The sequence below is a fragment of the Pocillopora damicornis genome, chromosome 8 (genome assembly GCF_964200805.1).
Source record: "Pocillopora damicornis chromosome 8, jaPocDami1.2, whole genome shotgun sequence".
NCBI classification, from domain to species: Eukaryota; Metazoa; Cnidaria; class Anthozoa; order Scleractinia; family Pocilloporidae; genus Pocillopora; species Pocillopora damicornis.
This window is the reverse complement of record NC_142677.1, coordinates 4,000,520-4,017,500: the sequence shown is the minus strand read 5'-3', so window position 1 is coordinate 4,017,500 and position 16,981 is coordinate 4,000,520. Positions and strand designations below refer to the sequence as shown.

Below are 16,981 nucleotides of genomic sequence, written 5' to 3'. Positions count from 1 at the left end.
AAAATTAAAACCCTGAAATTCATTTGTTTATGTCTTTTTCTGTGAGCTTGTACATTATTGATGACACAGATATACACTTGATTTCAATAATCGCCAAGATTCTGTCTTTTATTAGTGGGGTGTATATAATAAACACTATTAGTTGCATGTGGTGAATGATGGAGGCTATTGAAGCTTTCCTGAAAGAAAAGGAATACCAGTTGTAAAAAAATGATTTAATGAGGATAACAAGGAAAGTGAATCTCTGGAGAAAAGTGAATCCTTAGTGGTGTATTTGAGCAAACATTTCCCATTAACCTGTTTGGTCCCATTGTTCATGGATTATATTTTTAGGTGTCAACATAGTGGCAATTAAGTGTTTATTACATGTGTTTATAATTTGATCTACTGGATTGCCAGTGTTGGTTATTGTCATAAATAATTCTTTAATAACTTTATAACCCTTCTTCCCTCCATAGTCAGCTCAGATATGATGGATTTGATGCCATTGCAAATAATTTGGCCAAAGTCGTTAACATCATCAGTGCATGCCCTCCTATGGCACGACTATATGAAGTTGTGAATCTTGGAATTCAAGCTGAAACAGAAGGTGCATTTTAGGGACATTGTTTTATCAACTGTTTTCATAGAGCATTAATCTTTAAATTTCTTCCTTGAAAAAGAGGAGTCTTGTTTACAAATGATAATTTTAATATACCAAATGATGCATTTGAAGAATAATACAATCAGTAAATTTTTATGAAAATGAAGCAGATGTAAGTGAATTACTGAAGGAAAGTATGGATCTTGAGGAAAAAGTTTGGAGGAATTAATTATTTTCTTGGGAGAGAATATAAAGAAGTAGTTAATTTGACTATGTCACTCCCAAGATCCCAAGATGGCATTAGTAATTCTCCTTACTGTCTGCAATACAATTCTTATGATGTTATTTTGGGGAATTTGGTATTTGATCAACAAATAATCCCCTTGTTGATATATTTTTTTCTCCTCATCACTTGTCTGCTTGATATTGAATTTATATTTTAAGGAGAAAGTATGACTAAGTTACTGCTGGGAGTGAAAGAGTTAATTACTGATTGATAGGCTTTCTGAATGACTTAATAACTGACCACATTACAAAATGACTGAATGAATTGATGGATGAATGAATGAAGGTTTTTTAGCTCTGAATTAATGAACTGAGGAGCAAATGCAGAGAGTATGGATTAAAAGGTGGTAAACGAGTAAATGTGGTTGTCAAAAATTGGTAGTGAGAGACGTGAAGATGAATAAAAGTGAGATAATATGTAGAAAACTTAACTGACAAACTAACAAACCAACATGCAATCTTTTATGCAATTGAATTATTGAATTAATATGATGTACTAATTTGTATTGACTGAGTGGGAAGGCTGGATGGGAAACTATTTGGCTCAAGGTCATAAAAATCTCCCCTTTATTTTTGTGAGTTGGTTTGAGAAACTCTCAGTTCATAGAAACACACCTTGTTTTCTTGATCCTGTTTTCCTAGAGTTCAATGTAAACAATGTTCTTTTTGCAAGAAAGCCATACCAGTGTGGGGCCAGATGGTCGTTTTTTAAACTGGCTCATGTCAACCCTGGCTCATGGGTCAGCTTCCATTTTAGTTTTCTAGAGGATTGCGCAAGCATGGCCAGGCAAGTCATATAATAATTATCAGAACTGAATAACATTATTCAATTTCTCATTTCTTCAGGTGTGAGACCCGAACCCACAGTCCTTCCTGGACTAACACCATCAGTTGAAACAAGCAGAGGAATTGATTTGGAGTATGAACCAGAAGGTATGGTGAAACCCTTTACAACCTGACATCAGTATGCATATTCTCCATACATTTCATAAGGTGCTGACAAGGAGAATTTGTTTAACAATCAAGAGCTTCATTCATTTGTGATCATTTTTGTTATTCTCGTGACCTTTATGTGTGATTCAGGGATGATGTTAGAAGGAGAACTTTCATGCTAATCACTCTTTGTCCTCAAAGGGTTTGAAATTTGGAATTTTTGCAGTTATTATTGAAATGTTTGAAAGGTATTTGCAATATGTTTGCATCTGTACTAAGAAATTGTAAAATTTATACAAAGCTGTGTAGTCCTTTTTTCTTGTTCTCTGTGAAGCAATGTGCTTGCACATGTGGGTGAGATGATTTTCAATAAAAATTTCCATTTACTGTGAGTCCAAATGTTACTACATCCAGGTGGCAGTTTTGTCCTTTTCAGGTGATAACTAATAAAATTTAATTTCTTAAGTACCTCCTATCACTACCATAAATCATTTGGAATTACTGAAAATTTAGCAGGTACATGTAGAATGATTACTCTTGCTACTAGTTTGAAAATTGATGTTACTTATTATATTTGAAATAAGAGAAAACACTGAGTCAGAATATTATTAACTCTGCTCAGGGAGTGAATTTGAATTTGGGGAAACAACCCAATTCCTATTCATCTGCAAGTAAAAGTTAATGAAATGGAATATCTAAGTTGTATCATTTTGTATACTGAATCAGCGCTAGATTGCAATTACTGGTTATTTGTTTTTTAACTGTGGTTTTTTTTCACTGAAAATAAATTATGATAATTACTGCAAGAATTTTGAATTATTTCATGTTATGATCACACAATGTTGGTAGCCTACCATGGAAAGAGCACATGTTTTGTTTTTGAATGCAACGAGTTTGATAAAACTTCTTCCTTTTAGGGCACTGATTTACTTTTATGTTATGATCCTTTTCCATGCACTGTTGTAAATGTATCTACAAGTTTGCTTCAAAGGGTGCTAGTCTAATAATTATTTTTCCATAGTTTTTGGGCAAATACTTAGACTAGTAATTAAATTTTTTTGTGTAGTTACAGTCCTAACAATATAATGAAAAAGTAGTACACTTGTAGGTAGTCATCACCTGTTTTAAAAAGTGGGGCCAATTTATAACAGCCCATGACTGAGAAAGGAGGATAGCATTGTTACTTAATTCAATCATTATGTCTGTGGTAATTTCAATCATCAATTGTTGAAATAGAAAAAGTATCAAAGTGATAAAAAGGCCGACTCAGTTTCAAGATAATGTAGTTTTATCAACTGAGTTCATAATGTAAATTGTGCACCATAAATAGTTTCTAAAGCTGATATTTTTTGTGCAAGTCATTTGTCAAGCAGCACCACAGTTTCTCCAGGAAATTATTCCCTTTATTCATAAATCTATTTCAAAGTGATTTTGTTAATCTTAAAATTATCTCCATCTGATTTTAGATTAACCTAGCCATTTACATGTAAGCTGGTTCTTTTGGAAAAAAAAAAACAATGTCAGCAACTATAATATAACCTTTTTGGTCCTTAAAACCTTATGTGGTTGAAGTAAACAACAAAATTAATCTTACGTGTAACTATAAATGATGCCTTCTTTCTGACTTGTACAAGAGCCATGATTGTACATGTTTCTGAAAATCTGGATTTTCAATTTTATTGAAGCTGTTTTTGTATAAACATGTAAAGGCCTGATTCAGTATACAACAACTTATTCCATTTCGTTGCTTGCCTAGGGAAAGAGGTGAATGGAGAATGGCAAAACTCCACTACTGATGAATCATTCATGAACAATCTTGAACTTCAAAAAGTAGACCAAGATTGTGAGAGTGAGCCTGAGGAGAGACCAGATGATTCCCCTTTGGCAAGCATGGTTCTTAATCACATTCTAAGAATAACTTCTGACAAGAAATTCACAGAGCCTCCCCAAGCGCTGAAGCCCACTGCAGCAGCAGAGTCCTCGAGTGGAAATGGGCATGTGCTTGATACAGAGAGCATTTGTGAACAAGTTAAACTCGAACTTGTTAAGTATAATGTTTCTCAAGAGGTGTTTGCCAAAGCGGTCCTAGGCAAATCGCAAGGATATCTCTCTGAAATGCTCAAACATGGTGAGAACTTTTTTCGCCCCCAAGACAATACACACTACAAGGGTTGGATGAATTTTGAGATCATGCGACAGTTCCTTCAGAGACCAGAGGCTGAACGCCTAAGGATTTATTACCAGAAGGGAGAAGAGTTGAAGAGAGAGAGGATGAAACGTCGGCAGATTGAGATTGTAAGTGCAATTTCTTTTCATTATTTGTGTGCAAATTATATTCTTCTTAATTTAAATTTTTTCAAGTTTTTTGTTGCTGTGTAGCCTGTTCGCAGGCATCATATTAAGGGGAATTCAGCTTACAAGCTCACAATTGTTTATCCGACCAGCCATGTAAGTGAGGGTGATTGGTGGGAAGGGGGTGGGGAAAGATAAGTAGATATTTTATTGATTTCAATTTCCTCACCCCTCCCCTCTCCTTCCTTTGATGTCCCTCACTTTCTTTGTACAGTTTCTCTCTCTCTTTAGTTGCTATAAATTTGACCTAGAAAATACTGAGCACTCACATGCAAAAATTACACCATATAATAATTGCTGTTTTGGGAGAAGATGCTGTCTGGTTTTTTTCCCTGCTAATGAGAGGATGGGTATCAGAATATTCCAGGTTTATATAAAGAGAGAACATAGGATACATGTAGTTTTGTCTGTATGAATGAAGTTTCTTTGATTGAAGGTTGCATTAATACCTTTGTCCTACTGAGTTTTTTGTCGTTAATTGGGTTTTGAACTGCTATTCATTTGGTATTTTTAGAATATGAGAAGCACCTTGAAGCTGAATCTGAACTTTTGAGAAATGTAAACTGACACCGATGTATTTGTTTGAATATTAGGGTCTGTCTGATGATGCACTCAGGAAAAGAAGACGCTACATACCTACTGAAGCTAAGGCTGTTATGGAGGATTATTATCACCGCAGCAAGTACCTTTCATTGGAGAAGCGCCAAACCTTAGCCAATCAGCTGGCCATTCCTGAACAATGTGTCAGTGATTACTTCAAGAATCTGCGATCCAAGAAGAAACACGAAGAGCGCATGAAGTGTTTATTGAAAGGGCTGGAACATGGTGAAAAACAGCTTGACCAAACAGATTCTGGGGATGAAGATGAAGACAGTATGGAAAATGACACCAGTGAACATCAAGGGTTGTGTTCGCGTAATAACTCAGCTGAGCAAACATCTAGTGCTTCAGTCGAAGCTTCCCCACAACCACATGGTCTTGCTCAACCTCCAAGTTTAATACAGTCATGTGGCAGAAGGTTTAATATTTCACCCCCAGTGTCTGCATCATCTCAAGCCTTTCAAGCCTCCTCAGAAAGGAAAGTTTCAGAAACTGATTTAGTGGCATCAAAAATCGCTGCTCTGACGCAAGGTCAAAAGTCATCAAAAAAACAGTCTGGTCTCCGAAATACCCAATCGCCTTCTGCTAGAAGTAAAGATAGTGAAATGCAGGTTTCAAGGACACCCACCAGCAGTTCTGCTCGTCGTGCAAGCAGGGAGAGTACTGTACCCTCTACCAGGTGCCTGTCATCACAGACACCTGTCTCCAGCTCTGAAGAAGTGGAGACATTTTCGCTTGATAGCTTAATTGATGGTGCCTGCAGTTCTGTCATGCTCCAGGGGGGGACACCTGAAACTGATGGACTGGAGGTTGGGCAACAGATTTATGTTGTACATGTTAACAATCCTGCTGTGACAAGTGTTCAGAATTGAAGATATCAATTTTCAGGAAGCTGGCATCTGGAAGTTTTGTTTCAAATTTCCATAACATGCAAACTTCATGATATGTGAAGGAGACTACAATCATTTATTAATTATTGATTAAAACTATTAACAGTTTACAGTTTAGTGACAATTTAAGTACAAAGTGACAGTGATTAACAAAGGAAGAGTTAGGAAAAGATGGGGTTAATTCTGTCACTGGCTGCAATATTGTTCTGCGATACTTAAGGCTTTTTTTACATTCTTCAGTGAGTTTCTCTGTTGCATTCAAAGTTCAGAAAGCCACTGTAACTTAAGTTCTTGGCTATACACTATTTGAAGACCCAGGTAATCTCAGTTAAGATGTGGATACAATTAATTGCAAATTATTATTTGAAGTTATAAACAGTGAGAAGTTTTTTTCCTGTAAATATAAGAGAGACAAAGATGACAGCATCAAGGAACTGGCCAGAGATGGTTTAAAACTGAATCGTTTCTTTTGTAATGTTATTTTGTCACCATAACTGCAATAGCTTTTGGAATGTGATCTGTAAAATATATTGAATGAAAAAAATCAAGCACATAGTATTGACAAGGTTATGTATAGTATTTATTAGGCTTTCCTCTAAAGAAAGATTTTATCAGATTTGAAGGATCATGTTACATGGTGCATTGTTACGAGAAAATAAATCGTACTGTAGAGTTGTTTCACCAAGCCAACAGTTAATTATCCTAGCTGTGTTGCATTTATACCCTGTAGTTTCAAGAGCTGGTGTTCTGAGATCTTCAGCTGTAAAGATACTATGCAAATTGTTTTACGAGCATTTCAGTATTAATGGATCCTGTAGCCTAATCGTCTGTGTGGTAGAGTCCGAAATGAACTGTTTCTGGTTTCAGTCAAAGTCAACATGAGTGGGATTGACAGTCGGAATCAGTTCTATGGTGCCATATTATTTTTTTTAACATCATTATATATGCGCACGCGATCATCACGTCTTGTAGCGTGGGGTATAAAAGTTTATGAATTATTGTTATTATTAATATTTTTTTACGTTGTTCAGATCTGTGATTCCTACCAAAGATAAGTTTATCTTAGCAGCCAAATTGCAATACTATTGACTCTCTTGAAAGGGGATTAACCCTTTAATCCCTAAGAGGGACTGGAGACTAATTTCTCCTCACAATATCACCCCTGAATAAAACATTGAGGTCATGAGAATAAGGGAACTGATCAACAACTAAAGGAGCGCTTGATTTTTAACCAAATTCCCCTTTTTCAGAACCTTACGAAATGTACAGAGAAGTTATGGTGAATATGCATACTGATGTTGGGATGTATAGGGTTAGAGCAGGTCCTCATCGTTAGCGCTTTGGCACGGGTGTTTCTTCCCCCGGGGGAAAGTACGAGGCCTTGAATAACGCGACCCTACGATGGACCTGGAAGCGGTCTGGTACTAATAGTGATGTTAGTGCCAGATCCCCGTCAACAACTTTCAAACCTAATGAGCCTCGTGGTTTCACTCCAAAGTGACAATGACTGTCAACCAATGAGCGCGCAAGAACTTCAACAGTTATTGTTGAAGGAGTTCTATTAAAGAATTGAGTCAGCGCATTTGAAAGGAGCGTGTTTGTGATAGGTTAAGGACGGAAATGGTTGGTGAATTCAATATGGGTCACGTATACAATGATTAAACCGTGGGACATCCCTTCTGTGGACTCACTTGAGACTAGAAAAAGTGTCTTCTGAAGGAAAAGCAACCCTTTGACGAAGCTCAGATTTCAAGGCTCCAAATTAATCGTAGAATTCTGTAGGACTTACCACGCGACATTCTTTTCCAGATCATGGTACCAGTCCTCCAGCAGCCATGTACGAAACATATTACGTAACAGCACACAAGGCTCCCTGCCGAACAGCGAGTTTTAGTCAAAATGGTATGATTAAGAGTTATATTTTTTTCAGCGTTCATTGTGTTAGTGTTCATGCTCGTTTTTCGCTGTTTTTATTCCGTCTAGCGGCCGGTTATCTATGGTAGTCAATAGCAGGTAATTTAGTGTTAAAAACTGAGTTGAAAACGTAAATTAGCTACCGTAAAGAGTTACAAAGCTGAAGTTTCGAGCGTTAGCCCTTCGTCAATCGCTCTGACAAAGGGCTAACGCTCGAAACGTCTCTCTCGCCCACCGACGCAGCACCACAGTTTCTTTAAAAACTTACCCCCTTTATTCATAACGGTAGTCAATGCTTTGATAATCTAGTACCCAGATCCTACCGAATAGACTTAACCGCTTGGCCGGGGAAGTTCTGGTTACAAAACTAATACTTTGATTATTTCAAATAGTTTTCCACTGAATTTAGGCGCTCTCACGAAAAAATGATATAATTACATGTTTCATGATTCTGTTTTAGGTCGACTGATAGCAACAGGCTCAGTAGATGCGTCCATCAAGGTATGTTCTTCAAACTATCAACTTAAGGTTAAGGGAACACATCGGTCAAACGTCTGGTATGCGCAAGGAGGTCGGCTTTGTCCAACCGCGCCTATTTCAAAGAGCAACCGCTGTCACGTTAAATAGCGAACAAAGTTGAAACGCTCATAGAATTATAAAAATAGGAAAGAAAAGTTGGAAAACTTAAAGACTGCGCAACAAAGCTTATCTAGTTACGTATAACCTGGTACCGTAGATTTACCATTTTATTTTGAACTTCATGCCAAAAAAAAAGATTATTTTAAAACTTTGTGACGAGAGAGATATGCACCGTGATTGAAGGTGGTTTTGTTCCAGGCCCACAGTTAGTAGAGACGGCTTTTCGTGTGCCCGCATTTTCAGTCATTTCCTTTGAAGAGAGTGCTGAGCATGGCACTAGAACCAGAAATTCTCAATGCGGAGTTCAGTGCACCTAGCACTAGTCTTCCCCGTTCACTACTCAAAAGAATCTTAATTAGACAATCTTTTTTAAACACCGTTAATGAGTTCAATTATGTAACGCGGCTATTGAAGTGAATGGCTGAATAATATACATTATGGTTGAGTGCTGTCAAAAAAAAAAAGATGCGCTGCTTTAGCACAGTCACGTTTGATCTCTCTACGTTCTCCGGGTCTTTTCTCGCAGGTGTTAGATGTCGAGAGAATGGTTGCAAAGAACACGATGCCACAAACACAAGATCAAGGAGCTGGCACTAATTTAGAGAATCATCCAGTTATCAGGACTCTTTATGACCATATGGATGTACGTATTTCACGAACACGCCGATAACAAGCTTATTATGTAATAATGATAGTAATAATAATGATGATGATAATTTTTAAATTTTTGAATATAAGCTTTATTCAAAACTCAGTTAGAATATTTACAAATGGATATAGAAATAAAACAAATCGTGCTTTATGTACAAAAATGTATATTAACTCCAAAAGAACTTGCACAGCTAAAGTTGCAGTTGCGAACGTCTCGAAATTCGTCTAAGAACATAGCGCATTGTCCCGGTCAGGTCTCGAAACCTCTCGACGTGGAGTCCAGTACACTGACCATTAGGCCACTGCGCTTCCCATGCAATCCTCGATCCTCGATCCACGAATACCTATCCTCGATCTTCGATCCTTGAAGTTTTTAGGAATCGAGGTTCGAGTTTCGAGGAATTGTTGATTTACTTCTGAGCGGTACTGTATGTGTAACACGACTGTTTTTGTTTTGTTTCAGGAAGTAACAGTTGTTGAATTTCACCCCAGCGCTTTGGTCTTGGCATCTGGTAGTAAAGACTGCACAGTGAAACTATTCGATATCTCAAAACCCTCAGTGAAAAAGGCTTATCGTTCCCTTCAAGTAAGTTTTAAGGCAACATTCAGAACTTTTCATAAACCACTCAGTAACCAATTTCTGGAGCAGACCCAAAAAAATTTTCATGGGAGTAAAGAGTATACAAGTGAATATTTAATACTTCAAACTGTGTGGTAATATGCTTTCCTGTTGTTGCAATCATTTTGGTGTCAAAGCCATGGGTCTGATGGGAAGGGGGGCATGGGCATCCCTCCTCTAGGGTCTCCTCGCCCCCTGGGTTCCCCCTCCCCTCCTCTCCCCATGGGTCCCCCTTCCCTTCCCTCTTTTCCTCCCCTCTCCCCCTGGTTCCCCCTCGGAATCTACTACTGAAACAACTTACGAACTTATACGCACTCTTTTTTGTTTGTTTGTTTGTTTTTTTGCATGCACAAGATTATTTTAAATTGTTTGAAGTAGCTAAAGAATGTCAGCTACACTGTGAGTTGTGATTTGTTTTTCTTGTAGGAAGCCGAGGTTGTAACATCCATGTCGTTTCATCCCACAGGAGAATTCATTCTTGTTGGCACAGAACACCCAACCAGTTAGTTCTTTTCCTATTACCCAGACCACAGGCGGTCTCTGCTTTTTAGGGAAGTCCGTCGCACGAGTGCATGGAAAAAAAACAAAACAAAACAAAACAAAACCGGAAAAAATTGCTATATTTTTTTACTTGCGCGACGAACTTCGCCAAAAAGGATGGACCTCTTGATGTTAGGCCTGTCCCAATTGTGCTCGTAAAATGCTAAAAAGTTGCTCACTGTAATGCCAAGTGCAGAAGTTACTACTGAAATTTCTTGATATTTTTATAGAAAATTTAATGAAAAGCTTTAGTTGTCGTTCTTCACAATAATTTCCGACAACAATCAAGAAAAATAGCTTGAAACCTAGTTTAAAAAGTTGCTCGCGAATATGGGCAGAATTTAAAGACGCTCTGAAGTCTAATGGAACGCAATAGGCTTACGAAACGTTGTTGAGTGACAGGTCATGTGTTCAAAAGATCGATGAACGTTCAATAATTCGAATACATTTAAGTCATCTATGAAATAGATGACTTTTTCTGGATTGATATGCGCTCTGAACCTATATTTTGCTAAAAAAATTGCTCTGTAAGGCAAAAACTTCTCCACGTTGTTAGAGCTGCAACGAAAATGCTACATGCGCCAAAAGATGGTCAAAAGTTAGGCACAATCTGGTCAGGCATATTCGCCGTCTAGACTCATACCCAGACCTTCACGATTATTACTCGATAGGATCTGGGTACGAGATTACTCGTGGTCCACCTCAAATTCAAAGAACAGAGTGTGATTTGACCCCAATAATAAAGTCCTGTGACTTTTGTTCGCACACTTGAAACAAATTTTTGTTCTGACTTTCGCAAGGATTATTACTTATTTCATGTTCTAGCTACTACCCGATTTTCTTTACATCCTATTCTTGCGGGAGTGTGCTTTCCTCAACCCACTCTAAACAAATGAATTGTTTTGCATTTCGTCTTTTTTACAGTTCGTCTTTATGATACAAACACAGGGCAGTGTTTTGTGCCGGCAAACCCCCGTGAATATCACACAGGATCTATCAATATGGTGAGAGTGATGTGATTTTTGTGACAAATTTTGTGACAAATTTAGTGACAAATTTATGCCAAATAATTTTACGGTGGAGCCAATAACAAGAACTCTCATAGCCTCGTTCCCAGACCTTTCACGGCCAAGCGGTTGTAAGAATCCTATATCTCAGTTACAATTACAGTTACACGGTAGGGATCTGGGTACGAGATTAGCACTCTTTCTCTACATTTCTTACTCATAAGACATTCCTCGCCAAGACTCCGGTCATTAATTATCACCCGGGGGGAGAGGGGGGAGGGGGAGAGGGGGGGAGGGGGAGAGGGGGGGAGGGGTTGCCGGAGGATTTTAGTGGTGAAACGTCAAAACTTACCTGATCACCCCATAAGGCTATGTAATATTCCTATGATGCTCCCCCCATCCTTCATTGGCAGTTCATTGGCAGTAATTTTTCTACAGCCCTTTCCCCCCCCCCTTGTACTCTGTTGATGACGACTGATCCCCTCTCCGTTCCCCCTGAAAACAAAGTGAGGGCCCCCCCCCCTACCAAATTTCCCCTTCTTGTGACTGGTCCTTTACATATCATTTCTAATAATGAGATCTCGTACCTTTTGGTGTAATAAAACACTTGTAAATATTTCATAGACTTTTAACTGCACTCGCCCTACGGGCTTGTGAAATTATGTTATTTTTTCTGGGGTCGCACGAGGTTGAAAATTATCCAAATGCTGATAAATCATGGAACTAACGATACACATGTAATTCTTTTGCGTCCTTGTAAACCCGAAAGAGTGACTAGCTTTTAATTTCTCCTTACAATGTCACAGCTAAATCACACATTGACGCTTTAGCCCCCTACGAGTGACTAGCATCTAATTTCTCCTTACAATGTCACAGCTAAATCACACATTGACCCTTTAGCCCCCTACGAGTGACTAGCATCTAATTTCTCCTTACAAAATTACCCCTGAATCAAACTTGAAAGTTATGAGAATAGTGAAGATGATCACCAACTAAAGCAGCTCTTGATTGTGAAACAAATTCTCCTTTTCAGCCTCTTTGGAAATGTACGAAGAACAGTATGGAGAATATGTATACTGATGTTAGGGTGTGAAGGGTTAAGGTCCCGAGAATAAAGGAAATGATCACCATCTTGAAAAAGCTCTTGCTTGTTAAACAAATTCTCCATTTCAGCTCATTAGGAAATGTATAGAGAACAGTATGGAGAATATGCACACTGATGTTAAGGTTTATAGGGTTAATAGGGCTTCGTTCATCAATTGTAGGTGAAATATTCCGCATCAGCTAATCTTTATGCATCTTGTAGCAAGGATGGAGCAATAAAGGTAAGTCGGACTAACACAGCTCTCACACGTTGGCGTATGTGCGAACACTGCTAGGCAACGATTTTAAATGTGTAAAAGATGACACTTCAGTCAAAGGTCGGGCGTACGGAAGGGGAGCAACTTTGGTGCCCGCGAGCCAGTTTCCCGCGGGCAACATAAGAAACAACCAGTGTCTCGCGGACAAAAGCGAACGATTGAAACGTTTATAGAAATCTATAAAAGGAAATCAGAAGTAAGGAGAAGGAAGACATGAGACTCTTCGAACACAATCCTGCTGGATTACCGTTCTGTGTAGAGTTTTACCACAAAATGTGATTGACTTTTAAAACACAGTAACTTGATGGCTTGTGTGGTCGTTTGTAACTTGGAAGATGTAAAGAGCTGTGCGAGTGCGGAGCCGGACGGCCTTTCCAGACCGGCTCGCTGAACCTGCCTTGTCCAACACACGTCAGCTTTCGTTATAACTTTGTTTAGGATTGCCTGCAGGGGGCTGTATGAGTCTAATTAATATGGATATTACGTTGGAAACTTTCTTTCATTTTTGTTGTAAATAACTTGGCACGTGATAACACGTGTCCTGATTTGCTGTAGATCTGGGATGGAGTCAGTAACCGGTGCATCGCAACATTTGAACAGGCACACCAGGGTGGAGAGGTGAGTTATGTACAGACACACCATTGTGCACAGGTTAGTTATGTACAGGCATACCGGGGTGGAGAAGTTAGTTTTGTGCAGGCACACCAGGGTGGAGAGGTTAGTAATGTAAAGGAATTTGCGAGACTTATTTGTTCATATTGCTCAAAACAAAATCACTGTTGTTGAAAATTGTTGCGCACTGAGTCTACTTTGCCAAATAAGGGTCTAAAAGTCACAGCGTATTCACTCTTGCCTCTCTCTCTTTGTTAACTGGTCCACTTTGCCTCTCATACTCCTTTTATGGCCTGATCCAGGCGTTCAGAAATAAAACTAAGCGAAGTAGTAAGTCATGTAAATGGCGCGATAGAAGCGGTAGAGAGAAACGACGGAGGCTTGGGTCGAGTCACCACTAGCCCAAACCTCTCTCTTTTCTCCACTCCTCCGTTACTATTGCCCTTCGTTTTGCTAACTGAAGGCCTGGATCAGGCTAATCTTCTTACAAAGATGGTTTTCTATGTTGCAGGTGTATTCTGTTTGTTTCTCTCAAAACGGAAAGGTAAGGAGAGAACATAATGATTTTTTTACTTAGTTCGTTTGCACTTCATATATATTTTTTTGGACAACAAAGGCTTACTTTAAAGCTAGTGGTTTTATTTCATCTTTTGTTAGTGTAGCATGTTCCAAACATTGAGGAAGTTAAACGAAGCGCGATAAAGAACGGCGCCATAGTCACGGAGGAGTGGGAAAACGAGAGAGGCTTGGGTCTGACACGTAATGGACCACTCGACCCAAACCTCCCACGTTATTCGCTCTGCTACCGTTGTCGCGCCTGACGTTCACTATTTTGCATGGATTTCGTAGCGTTCACTTCCTAAAAGCTTGGAACATGCTGGTGTTAGTGCCTAAAAATGACAAAGATTTGACGTGTTTTTCGCTCAATACTTTTTACTCTTGCAGTATATAGTTTCAAGTGGAAAAGATTCTCGTGTGTACCTATGGGAACTCTCAACTGGTAAAAAAAATTTCAAAACGATAAACTTTTACTTGTTTCTATTTTATTTTGTTTTCTATTGTGATTGTACCTTACCCCTTAAACTCTCAAGAGTGACCGGCTTCTAAATTCTCCATACAGTATCACCCTTGAATCAAATGTTAATGTCATGAGAATAATGGTAATGATCACTAATGCAAAAGACTCCTGATGGTCAAACAAATTCTCCTTGGCATTACTATGGGAAATACAAAGAGAACAGTGTGGAGAATATGAATGCTCATGTAATGGTGTCAACGGTTAACTTTTCCATAGAGTACAGAATGTGTCCTCAGTTCAGCTTCAAGATGCTAAAATTTCAACAGTCGGTTATTTTCCAACAAAGACTGTTTTTAACTCGTTCAATTTCGTTTTTAGGGAAGGCTCTAAGCATGTACATAGGCGCCACAATGTCAAACTACAGGACACAGATTGTTTTCAACCACACCGAGGATTTTTGTGAGTCCGCTTTGATGATAATTGTTGTTCTTTGGGTTCTATCGTGAAAGTGCTGGAGACGTTCTAATGAGAGGAAGAGGGAAGCCTATTACAGAGAGGGAAATATGAGAGGGAGAGGCTTATCAGGGAGGGGCACTTACTAAGGAGGGGGAGCTTATTGGAAAAGGGGAGCTTGTTAGAGGGAGGGTCTCAAAGCCAAATTATAGGGGTACTTACTGAAGAGGGGTGATAATTAGAGAGGGGGAGCTAATTAGAGAAGGGGAGCTTATTGGAGAAGGGGAGCTTGCTAGAGGGAGGGGCTTATAGCCGGAGAGGGGAACCTGCCGAGGAGGAAAGATAATAAGAGAGGGGGGGCTTATCAGAGAGGGGAAGCTTGTTAGGGAAGGGGAGCTTGTTAGAGGGTGGGGCTTAAAGACATGATAGGGAAGGGGTGTGTTAGAGAGGGGCTTATGTCCTATGAAGCTATAAGGAAAAGGGTTCATTAGATAGGGAGGTTTATAAGAGAGGGGGGCTCGTTAGAGAGGGGGGAGCTTATCAGAGAAGAGGACCATCTAAGAAATGGGTTATCTGAGAGAGGGCTCATTTGGGAGGGGGTTCACTTGAGATTGGCCCATTAGAAAGGAAGGGCTTAATAGAGCGTTACGATTTTGTGTTTTGCTAAATTTTTAACTTACTCAACTTCAATAGTGATTGCCGCCGACGAATCGAATAACAGTATAGCATGCTGGGACACGAGGTCAACAGAGCTGCAAAAAACTCTTAATTCAGGTATAAATAAAATTGGTTTTCTTGTTGCTATGGAAAGTATTGCGATTTAATTTTGGTTTAGACATCGGTTCGCGTGTCTTTATTTTTTGTGTCACACATTGAATAATAACCTTCCACAACCAAAAAAAAAAAACAATCATAGTTTCGTGTTTTCCAGTTGCTAGTGTATGATTGTGTGTATAGGGGATTTTATTATTCAAACTTAGCTTGTTTCGCTTGCTGCATCTCAAAATCGAGATGGATCACGGCGATATGTAGCAGTAAAGTTGTTTAAAGATTGCAGTTGGTTAACATGCGCGAATTGAAAGTTGTAACCTAAGCGCCATGTGGGAGTAAAATCGCCGATGTCAGCTTAGTGGGATTTCGTTTTAATTAAGACCGCGTTCTACAACGAGCGCGCGTGATGAGTTGGTTCTTTCCACGTGCGCCACGGGCTTTCGTTTACATAAAAGCCGTGTTGTGAAACGAGCGCACCTGACAAGTTCGCTCATATCATGTGCGCCCCACAGGACGTTGAAGAGACGGGCGAAGTGAAACTACGAAGGTGAAACGTAACTCTGGAACTAGGACTGAATGTGCTAATATTCCATTTGTATACGTTTTCTTTCTTTAGGTCACAACAACCACATTCGCTGCATCACCCACTCCCCTACAGGAGCAGCTTTTGTCTCGTGTAGCGACGACTTCAGAGCGAGGTTTTGGTACTGTGAGGGAGTATAGAGAATTCCTCCACCGATTGCTTTGAAAGCTTAGAATTCGTGTCCATTACGCCGATCTTAAACGCAACTATAAAGCTAAAGTTACAACTTCAATCTCTCCCGAAATCGTCTCAGAGTTTCAGCCTCCTAGGTGCTTTACCTGTCATCTTAACTTGGATAAACTCGTTCGGCTCTGTTTAATTTGTGAGACTTTGAAATAAAATCTAACGCCAGTTTTCGTCTTTTGTTTTATTTATCATTACTATTAGGGCAATGTTCAATTGAGTTCAACTTTTGTTTTTGCATTATTTCGCTCCGCGATCAGTCCATAAAATACAATACAATACAATACTTTATTTACCCACGCTACATCTAGGAGTGATAAAAACACGCCTAGGAGACTCTCGCTAATCTCTCAACCAATCAGAAGCAAAACTAAAACTAATCACGACTTGTTCCCTTGCGTTTTCCCGCGCTTTTTGTAAGACCTTGTATCAGGAGAAAAGATGTAAACCACAACAACAATAGCTTGGGACTCTCTTCCAGCGACTCTTAGAGCTTAGAATAAACTTTTAAAGATAATTATGATCATAATGTTAATGACAGAGCAATTTTCAATTGTGTGTCGAAAGTAATCCATAATTGCTTCTTTCTTTTTGCTCTTCTTCGCTTTGTGATTGGTCCAGAAAAGTCGTGCCAATCTCTTAACCAATCTGCTGTTAAACTAAAACCAATCACGGGGTAGTTTGAGTTGATAACGTAAAATGGGTCATTAATACCAATTTACCCTGTTAGACTCTCCTATCGAAGCAACACTACAGTTTCTTTAAAAACTTTCCCCTTTTCATAAAACCAATCTTTCTTCCGCGTTTTCTTGCGCTTTAGGAAGTTTGGTCGGATTTACTTTGAGGTCTCTTAAAGGTATTTTCTTTTCTTCCGATTGGTCGTTGTAATTACTCTGGTTTTGGTTTTATGGCTCTCGATTGAAAAGCGCTCTATGGCTCTTATCATCATTATTGTTAGTATTATACTACAGTTTAGGTTCAATAAAT

General features: G+C 39.0%; 1 protein-coding gene across 2 annotated transcripts in view; it reads left to right on the top strand.

The window, feature by feature from the left end:
* LOC113678649 (cleavage stimulation factor subunit 1) overlaps positions 1 to 16,167 on the top strand; it is a 17,690-nt gene extending 1,523 nt beyond the window's left edge. The window contains exons 2-16 of one of the 2 annotated variants that reach the window (XM_089214239.1): positions 459 to 589; positions 1,715 to 1,801; positions 7,453 to 7,545; positions 8,018 to 8,058; positions 8,723 to 8,839; positions 9,311 to 9,433; positions 9,893 to 9,968; positions 10,931 to 11,010; positions 12,279 to 12,338; positions 12,930 to 12,992; positions 13,498 to 13,530; positions 13,932 to 13,986; positions 14,383 to 14,463; positions 15,151 to 15,231; positions 15,845 to 16,167. In XM_089214239.1, coding sequence (XP_089070365.1) covers positions 459 to 589; positions 1,715 to 1,801; positions 7,453 to 7,545; positions 8,018 to 8,058; positions 8,723 to 8,839; positions 9,311 to 9,433; positions 9,893 to 9,968; positions 10,931 to 11,010; positions 12,279 to 12,338; positions 12,930 to 12,992; positions 13,498 to 13,530; positions 13,932 to 13,986; positions 14,383 to 14,463; positions 15,151 to 15,231; positions 15,845 to 15,951 — 1,228 coding nt within the window. In that variant the 3' untranslated portion in view covers positions 15,952 to 16,167. Of the gene's footprint in view, positions 1 to 458; positions 590 to 1,714; positions 1,802 to 3,557; positions 4,097 to 4,746; positions 6,329 to 7,452; positions 7,546 to 8,017; positions 8,059 to 8,722; positions 8,840 to 9,310; positions 9,434 to 9,892; positions 9,969 to 10,930; positions 11,011 to 12,278; positions 12,339 to 12,929; positions 12,993 to 13,497; positions 13,531 to 13,931; positions 13,987 to 14,382; positions 14,464 to 15,150; positions 15,232 to 15,844 lie in introns of those variants that run through there. The other variant, XM_089214238.1, reaches the window with a different exon arrangement.
* The last annotated feature ends 814 nt before the right edge of the window (positions 16,168 to 16,981 follow it).